Source organism: Juglans regia, chromosome 8, assembly GCF_001411555.2.
Source record: "Juglans regia cultivar Chandler chromosome 8, Walnut 2.0, whole genome shotgun sequence".
NCBI lineage: Eukaryota > Viridiplantae > Streptophyta > Magnoliopsida > Fagales > Juglandaceae > Juglans > Juglans regia.
The window spans coordinates 2,255,860-2,266,252 of record NC_049908.1 but is presented as its reverse complement, the minus strand read 5'-3'; the positions used below and the strand labels follow the sequence as shown (position 1 = coordinate 2,266,252).

At 32.7% G+C, this 10,393-nt stretch overlaps 1 protein-coding gene across 1 annotated transcript; it reads left to right on the top strand.

The window, feature by feature from the left end:
• Positions 1 to 4,505: 4,505 nt before the first annotated feature.
• LOC109009140 (auxin-responsive protein SAUR72-like) lies at positions 4,506 to 5,193 on the top strand. The gene has a single exon (XM_018989511.2). It carries the CDS (start codon positions 4,564 to 4,566, stop codon positions 5,035 to 5,037), a length of 474 nt encoding a protein of 157 aa, XP_018845056.1. The 5' UTR covers positions 4,506 to 4,563; the 3' UTR covers positions 5,038 to 5,193.
• The last annotated feature ends 5,200 nt before the right edge of the window (positions 5,194 to 10,393 follow it).

The following is a 10,393-nucleotide window of genomic DNA, read 5'->3' as shown; positions in this document are numbered from 1 at the left end:
CGTGCAAACTTGAAACTGGCACTGTCATCGCCACGATTTATGGATCTTACGAGATGTCGATTAAATTGAGTGTGCAGCAGCTGCATACTCACTTACTTAGAAGACTCTTGCATGCGCGCGTGTGTTCGAACCAAAATATATAATAATTTCCAGCTTTTCCGGTCAGAGAAAAATCCTTCCAAGCCTCTTAACAAATGCAAATCTAATCATTAATGGCATTTGCTTTTCTTTCGGCGCTTGAGACTTTTTTTCCCACAGCTTCCAACTAACTTTATGAATAAAAATAAAAAGCAAGCTCGAGCCTCATGGGATCTCTCTCTCAAATTTATTTATGTATTTTGAATGTAATTAAATTCTTTAATAAGAGTGTTTGACGATGTGGTACGTCTCATAGAGATTTATTAATCTCTAACCTCCCAATAATTACACAATGAACAGCCATGTTAGAACATTTTTTTATGTTCTCCCTCAATCAATGGAATATAGTGTAGATCACGTTGTGCCGTCCAATTTAATAAAGAAAATATTTTAATTATAAAAAAATTATATAAAATAAAATAATTAGATATGATACGTCAAATTATAAAATTATTTCATAAATTTCATAAAATCATATTAATTTATAAATTTATTTAATATAATATTTTTATATTTATAACACTTCTCGTTCAATAATTTAAATATATTATTTGCAGAGCAATTCTACTCATCTGCCTTTTAAGTCTCCAACTCCACACACTAATGATGTGGCAGTTTGAATGCTCTGCACGCCCTTCACGTTGCAGTGATGTGGATTAAGTTTAAAATAAATAAAAAATAAAATAGAAAGCAGAAAATCCATCCCAAAGACAACGAAATCAAAAACCCAAAACTTGGATCTCGATTTCATACTGCCACCAAACTTGTATCTGGTCTTCTTCAATCGTGTTTTCCTTTTGTTTATTTTTTGCTACTCCAATAGAATTTTGCTAAAAAGGTGAAGAAGGGTCGTCAGATTGGGTCATCGGATGTGGATTGTTTCGGTACTGAATCGCTAACTTCTTGCGACGATGGATTTGAATTTCAAAGGGTTTTTTGCTCATAAGATTCTAGCAATAGATTTTCCATGGAAGACTTCTGAGTTTTGTTTGCAAATAATCTACTCAGACGGATTTTGACAGCAACAATTTTGCACATTGGCTCTATGAAATGTTTGGGATAAGAGTAGGTTCTATTCCTGAATTAAAAATATTTTTGTCTGCAAAGATTCTTACTAGTGTGTTGAAGTCAGAAAATTTTCATATGCAAAAATATTAAAAATATGATAGTTGAACATGAGTTTCTTTAAAGTCAAAAAATTCAGAAAAACCCACAAACTAGACCCAGAAAAAGATTTAGAGGTTAAGTTAGTGCCACAACCTGGAGAAACAAAAAATGGGAATCATGTTGGTGATGATTTTAGTAAATCTGCTCATGCCGATTTGGTAGCCTGAGAAGGTGAAGCAGGCCGAAGGAGATAGAGAAAAGGGGTCGACGTGAAGGAGAATAAGAAAATGAGTTCATTTTTTTATAAGCCCGGTCTGCCACGTGCGATGGTGTGCAGTGTGAAGGAATAAACTGGCTTGGGAATAGATTTTTCCTTATTTGCAAGACGCGGTACCAGAGGATTTGCATGATCCTCGATCCATCAACATGCAATGAGCAAAAGCCACGTCGGGAACATCTAAAATGTGCGGACTTTCTCCCCTCGTCGTATACCACGTCATGATTTTTTGTCAAAATTTGTCAAAAAATTAGATAAATTTGTAAAAAATTTATTTTTAAATTGTGGGCCATACTAATTTTTTTTTTAAATACAAGAGACTTTTACATCTTAAAATTACTTTAAAACTATATTAATCCTGTATTATTATTATATATTTAGAATTCGTCTATATCTTTTATCATCCTAAATTACACGTACTAGAGTATTAATTATGTTTTCAAAACTTTTTAGTAGGAGGGTTCTCCCGCTTCTCACTAAACTCTCTGCAACCTTCAGACTTCCTTGAGGGGGTGGGAGCTTTGGCTCCTTCCCTCCCGCTCTCTATTTTCTACTTGTGTAGTTTTAGTTTTAATTTTTTATTTTTTCAAACCAAATAAATGGAATATCGCCGTTTGTGACATTTCTGTACCCTATAGCCTACACGCATCCCACCAAGAGATTGCCCAGCCGCCGATTTACACGTCCACCAAACATGGCCCCAACCAGAGTAGAGCATAGCCCGCACGCGCAGAGCGTAAATTTCGAAGCTCGTCGACACGTGTCCCTCACGCGCCACCAATGAGCTCTTTGCCGTTGCAACGCGCGGCTGCTCCATAACCGGCAACTTTGGATCTTTCAAGATCGATCGTCGGTTTTCCCTTCTGAGACTTTTTTGTGCATTATTTTTTCCGTTTTACAATGTTTTTTCAATGTATTTTATTTATGTCTGTCTTTATTTTCAAGAAAACAAAAAATTCAAAAATGTTTGTCCCTTCGGACTTGGGTCCGAAGGGTGTTGTCCCCCCTTCGCTTAGTCGGTGATGTTGGGGTTGGTTTTTCCATACTCCGTCTAGTTGAGTATGGAGTTTTGTGTTTAGTTACTGCAAACTCTGTCGTGGATAGAGTTATGCTATCTCTTAGACTTAGGTCTTTAGAGATAAGCCGTATGGACTAAACTATGTCAATCATAATAGTGTAGTGAGAAGCTACTAATATTTATAATTGACTTGTTATTTTAAGTCAATTTTATATGTCATCTTTCAATGAATGGAATGGGTTCCTTTGTTATAGGCCTGCTACCCGCATGGTGCGGGGCGGGGGGTGCCCTTCCCCGCACCCTGCCCCGCACCATGCGGGGTTGGGGATTTTCTCCCCGCCCCCCGCCCCCGGGAGGCGGGGGCGGGGGAAAAACCCCCATCCGCCCCGCCCCCCGCCATTGTATTAAAAAAAAAATTTTTTTAGTCTAGAAATATTTTTTTAGACCAAAAAAATATTTTTTTAGACCAAAATTATAATATAATTTAAATAATAAATTAAAATTTATAAATATAAAAAAATTTAAACTCATTAGAGTTAGATTTTGGATTGATTTGGCCTCCTAGGCCAATCTTTATATAGGAGACCAAGGCAATACAATAGTCATCCTTAAGCAATGTGGGACTTAGGAGGCCAAAACAATCCAATGACTTGAATATAATTTTAAGTCTTTTATAAATTGTGTATATCTATATACAATATATTTATTTAATATATATAAATAATTTTTTTTTTTTAATGTGGGGCGGGGGCGGGGGCGAGGCGGGGCCCCGCTGGGGTCATCCCGCCCCCCGTCCCCGCTATGCCCTCTCTATGCGGGGCGGGGCGGAAGCCGGCCCGCCCCCGCTGCCCACCCCTACTTTGTTATAAAGAAAAAAGAGTATTAATTATGTTTTAAATAGTTTTATGTACATCAACAACTTAAATAAAAAAAAATATTTAAAATATACTACAACAATAACAACAGCAACTATATACACGAATAATAAATTTAAAGATGGTGGAACTCTACATAAAATAAGAGAAAATATACTTACAACCGTGAATTGCGTAACCGCCGCGTAATCGCTTTGAAAAAAATGAATAAAACATGGGACCCACATGAAAAAAATTAATTTTTTAATAGTAGACCCCACTCTTTTTCAAAGCGATTACGCGGCGGTTACGCACTTCACGGTTGTATGTAGAATTACTCATAAAATAAATGCGAGAACACAACATTGTGCAGCCCCGAGCCAATAGAGCTGAACTAAATATAAACCAGTGGGAGCCGGTGGTTTGAAGCATCAGTACTTTATACTAATATACTAATATATGATTTATATTTTTATGTTTTTATATAAATATATACATATTAAATATATTTAAATAATAAAATAAAAATAATAAATCCGTGGTGAATAGCATTTCTAAAGGTCATAAATCACAATTTTGCAGCGTGCTTGGTTAGAAGAAAAGCCAAGGAATCAATTTCACGTGGGATCCCCTAGGAGTCTTCAATAACATGTTCCAAGACCACCATTAAGGCTGTTAAATCAGGGCAATAAAAATAAACAAACAAGACTGAATAGTACAATTGAATGGTACCAGGTCTCTTGACTGTTGGGGCGGTTTGCATTGAAAAATGACGAATTCGTATACCAATCACGGATTTTGCATCAGAAAGTACTCAAGGATATATCTTAATTTTCTCTCCAGAATCTCGGTCCCAGTCATTAATGTTTTTAAATACCCATATGGGTGAGACAGAAAGAGAGTGATTTCTGCTTAACTGGTCAACCAGGATTAAACTGAAGAAATCATTTTTTTTTTTTTTTACATCGATTCTTGTTACGGCAGTACCTTTTTTTTTTTAATTGGAAGTATTTTAAATAATTTAATCCCTCTTGGTTAAGAATTTCAAAGCTCCCTCAACCTCTATAAATTGGGAGCATATCCATCTGCTATAGACAACTGTAAGCAACTCTACCGGGAGAAAAATATCAATTATCTGCTTCAGATCGAAACAGATATCATTCATCTCCATGGATTCGAAGAAGTCTAACAAAATCAGAGAGATTGTTAGGCTTCGGCAGATCCTCAAGAAGTGGAGAAAGCTTGCCAACACGTCAAAAGCCACGAGCAGCAGCAGCAGCAGCAAGAGTATGAAGTTTCTCAAAAGAACACTTTCTTTGTCAGATAACAGCTCTACTCGGGAAGCCTCCGCCATTAATGGAGTCCCGAAAGGCTATCTCGCCGTTTGTGTTGGAGAAGAGCTAAAGAGATTTGTAATACCGACCGAGTGTTTGGGTCACCCTGCATTTCACGTTTTACTTAGAGAAGCGGAGGAGGAGTTTGGGTTTGAACAGACGGGTGTTTTGAAGATTCCTTGTGAAGTTCCTGTTTTCGAGAATATTTTGAAGATGGTGGAGGAAAAGAAGGACGTGTTCTTCATGCAGGAATGTAGGTTTGGACAGCTTCCTCATTCTCACCATCCACAGAGTCCAATGTGCAGATGATAACTTTTGAAATTTTCAGTTTTCTTTTTTTGACGACACCTGTTCATGTCGTTTCTTTAGAGGAGGGAGGTCATGTTTCAGAGTGAGAAAGAAGGAGGGGGAGATTTTAATAAGTTGTAACAGTAAGTTATTAGCTATTTGAATATTATTAGTGAAGCATAGCAAACACCAAGCATTGTGTAAACAATTTGAATGATTTTGTTATTTTATTTTATTTTATTTTGTTTATTTTTTTCAAAGAAATAGAGCACAAAGGGAAGAAGTTAAAAATTTGGTTTCAAGGGCCGTTTGTTTTTACAAGACTTTTCAACTTATTTTATCTAATCATTATAATTTTTTTTAAATTACTATACAAAATAAAATAAACAATTCAACATTTTCAAATTTATAAACAAAAATAATATTAAAAAAATATTTTAATAACATTTTATTCAATTTTTAATTTTGATCTCAACTAATCTCATATGTGAAAACAAACTAGACATGCTTTCTTTCATGTTAAACTAGTTAGTAATATTTTATTTTATTTCAATTCATCTTATCTATAAAAACAAACTAGACGGATTTGCTTTCCTTCTTGATGAACTAGTACTGTTGGAAACAGCTTCTACCAGGGATTAGAGTACTACAAAGTTTGCACAAAATTGAATAATAATTTTATTTATCATTTTCATACACCATACACTAAATTTATTTTAAATTATTTTTTTATAATAAATATGTAATATATAGATGGTAAATATGTGGTGTATATGCTACACATCATTAAAATGTATACTATAAAATGATGAGTAACATTCTTTAAAATTGAAACAGAAGTTACAGAACATTATATAGAGAACGTGAAATTATTAGTTATTTCATAATACGGACACGTGTGATACTCTTTTAGGTTGAGTTTGGATTCCAAATTCATCTCAACTCATCATTATAATTTTTTCAAATTTCAATACAAAATATAATAAACAATTCAAATTTTTCAAATCTCAAAATATTAATAATATTAAAAAATAATATTCTAACAATATTTTATCATCTCAACTCAATTCAATTCACTTCAACTTCAAACACACCCTACTCTTGATTACGAAATCTCAAAATACAACAAAAATGTCATCACTGTTGCATGACATTTATAATAAGTTGATTGAAAGAATAAATATAGATAGAAGTTATTATTAGATATATTTATTTTGTATATATAATATGATATCATCTAGATTATATCTCTTTTTAAAAGAGTTTTAAAAATAAATAATTAGAAATAATCAGTAATAAATATAAAGTATATATTATTATAATAATTTATTTCTAACATTACTCTAATTGAATATAGGTCAAGAATAGATCATGGGCTTCGAGAATGCCTCCATATGAAATTCAATGAGTGCAGGAAAAGACAACTAGCTAGATCCAGGAATCAGTACTATACGGTTGAAGTAGTCCTACGGAATTGTCCTATTTTAGAGCTAATAATTGTACAAGTACTTCCCTTAGATGCACTTTCATCGCTAGGAAACCACTTCTAGCTTTGAGTGCTAAACCAAAATATATATATATATATATATATATATTGTATAACATTTAAAACTGCAATAACAGTATCCTATGTGATTGACTGTGAAAGCAAGTGTCCAAATGATATATTTAATGATTAATAACTATAGTATATACCATGCACTACCCATTTGCACTCAGATCAAGCAAAGTTGAAAAATATGCTTATACAATAGCACATTCTCAGACATTTATTATGCAAAACTCACATGCATCTATTCAATTCAAACCCCTCAGGAACTGGAAGTACAATCACGTGTCAACATGAATCATCAATCCTCCTAACTCTCAAAATAATAATAAAAATATAGTAGTTTTTTTTTTTTTTCTTTCAAAATTACTTACCCATGTAATTGTGTGAAGAAACAAATAGAAACTGAAGTTAGAAAATCGCAACAAGATCAAAACTTTGTCCCAGATTGCAAGTATGGCATAATCCCAACTAGTCTCATCACTAAACTTAATTTCATATGTTCTTCACAGTGAAACTCTTGCATGTGTAATAAACAATGGCAGCTGGGTTTCGAGAAAGAGGGAGTATCCTAGCCGTTTAATGTAACAGTCAGAAATATGTATATGCAGGTGTGTATTAAAGTGGTAACTCTTAATAGATAAATGATAATTGTAATTGTGAGTTTGTAAGCGCCGTATAATCATTTTAAAAAAAAATAAATATATATGAGATTCACATATAAAAAAATTAAATTTTTTAATAGTAAACTTCATTATTTTTTAAAATAACTGTATAATATTTATACACTTCACGATTATACTTTACTCCTCTTAATAATTACACATCTGTTATAAATTGGAGAGGACGGTAATTATTTAATTACAAACATAATCTCAAGCAGATGATGCTATATCAGATTAGTCAAATTAAAGGCCACTTTTTGAGATCCAAGAAAACACGCCACATGATATCTGATATTTAATCCATTTGTAAAATGGAAGCATTATCTATAGTTTTTTCATTCTATCTTTTAAAATATATTATTAAAACTTATTTTTTTTATTTTATATATTAATTTTTACAATATACCATACATTAACTTATCTATTTTTTTTATATCATTTAAATATTATACTTTTTAATACTTTTTATTTATTTCAAATATTTTTTATAACTATCAATAACATCCTCATATATTTTGATATTTGTAATATCTCTCTATATACAATATCATATAATTATGTTTTATTTTAAATTAATCCAAATTTATAAGCTAAACTAAAATATAAATTGATAGAAAAAAGAGATTATATTTATGAGAATATTCTCAAAGTATATTATGAAAACAATCCGAAAGACAATCGCAAAACAACCATTCTACCATATCCACCCTCTCATCGGAATAAGAAAAAGACGTTAGTCATATAATGTAGCTACACTCAAAGGTGCATGATTTTATTTTTATTTTTTTTTACAGTGATGCCATGAAATGTTAAAGTATTATGCCATCAAATGAAATAGAAAGTAGATGTGACAGTTCCTTCCAGCCAGTTCAAACCAACACGTTGCAGCACATTCCTTTGTACTGCAGCTTATAGCTGTAGTTTTATAGTCTGTTTCTCAGACTATTTAAAAACCGTCACCAAGCGGTCTCCCATCGTGAAAATTGGGTGGGAGTCAATTTTTTTGTTCCGATCACCCTTTTTATTTTTTAACTTTTGTGTTGTAATGTGTGTTGGATTCAGGAAGATTGTAGGGGACTCTCTTATTTTGTATCCGTTTGGTTTATCTATAAATGTTTTACTTGTCGAGAAAAAAAAAATGAGAGAAAGCTTGAAATGAAAATATGACTTTCGAATAATGGAAAAAGAAACTCAAATGAGAGAAATTAATTTAAAACATTTTAAAGTTGTGAACAATATCTTCTACATCTAGCTGGATTATTGTAGCAAAGTGTATAATAAAGATGAAATACAAAATCTATTAGAATGAACTTTTGAGTAACTTTCTTTATATTTTATAAAAAATTGTATTTTAGGAAAGCGATTATGAATGCTCTCTCAGTGCAAACATTAATTATCATCTAATGTGAATGGTTAGGTTTGGCATTACAATAAGTCAGGGTTCTCAAAAGAAAACTGCTACAGACATAAAAAGATTATACAAAATAAATTCATAAACTGATGTGACTTTATAAAATTTATTAGATTTACTTTATAATAAAAATAACTTTACAATCTTACGTATTACATCAAACTATATCAGTTTGTAAATTTATTTTTGTGTAATCACTTCATGACTAAAATATTTTCCTTCTCTAAAAAAAAGACTTGATATCCGGCGTAATAATGCGACAGTCAAGAGTATATGGATATGTGCCCTTGAACAGCACACATGAGTAAGAAATCAAAGAAAGGAGAAACGAGGGGCAAGATGCATATTTCTTAATTCTTTATACTAATCACCACTAACAAAACAACCGGATTAGTACATATATAGTTTCTTTTTTTTCCTTTTCTTCTGAGCACCTCGTAATTAATAGTCAACTTAACAGAAGGCCTGCTCAATAATATTGTTTACCTCGTCTTCTTAAACGAGACCGAATCTATGATTTCTATGGAAGTATCTAATGGCAACACAATAAAGTGCATAAACTGTTTTGCTTCATGACCTGACTGAAAACTCTGTTCATTAAAACAAAAAATTAAAAATACAGCCATTAAAAAATTCCCAAAAAATCTTGCCAGTTTCAAAACCGAGTTTGTCATAACTTATGATACTTTAGATTGAACCGGTGACCTCGCCCTCTTAAACCGGCAAAAGCAGAGTTTAAGCTGAAACTGCAATCTTAGCAAAGATTCCGAATCATTTAAGTGTCATAAATTGATTAAATCATTTGTCCGAAAAGCAAAATAAAGACACTAGCATTTCGGATCAATGTGAAATTTTTCTTTTTTCCCAGTCAACGAAACTCACATATACATACATACCAATGTTTCGTGCAGAAGATGACAGACAAAAGGTTGAAAAAGGCTGCCTGCCGACTGACCTTTTTCTTTTTAGTAGACGACTCAGAAAGCACTTAGTAGTTAGCTATGAACATTAACAAGTCATTGATGAATGATAAGGATTCAAAGTCTATCAATAAATAGAACAACAGGGTATATCTAATACGTCCATGTGAGTGTGATCAACTAAATGAACGTCAACAAAGAAAAAGTGAAGTTAAGAAGATTCCCCAAAAGAATTCCCGAAAACTAAGGATGTTGGGACACGTACAAGGAATAGAAAGAAATTGTAAAATTAGGCAAGAAGCCCATCATGGGGCTTAAAGATAGAACAAATATAAGAGAATGGATACAATTACGAACGTAAGTGTGCATCAATTAGACACCCAATTCAGACGGAAAAGAACATAAAAATGAAAATATTATAAGGGATAAACTCGCAGTTTGGTTCATAAACATGGATTTGCATCCCCAATACAAGATAGATATTCAATGGACAGACTCGATGAAGGGCAGCCATCAATATCGTGCAGAAATCTTGCTCAATGGGGCCAGTAGCATTGTTGCTGACAGGAGACAGAGAATTGAAAAGGGAAAAGCAAGCACAAAGAGTTTTTTATTCACTGTATTCACTGATATATTTGTTGGACTATTATCTTTGTTATTCACTCGTGTGCAACTCTATATGGGTGAGTACTTTCAAAAGCCATTAACTTGTACAAACAAATAAATGGTATGAAATCCATTGAAAAATAGTAAAAGAATATCAACCACACGATTCTAAAAAGCTCTCTATAGCTAAAACAAACTACCACTAAACAGTCAATACACCGGCCCG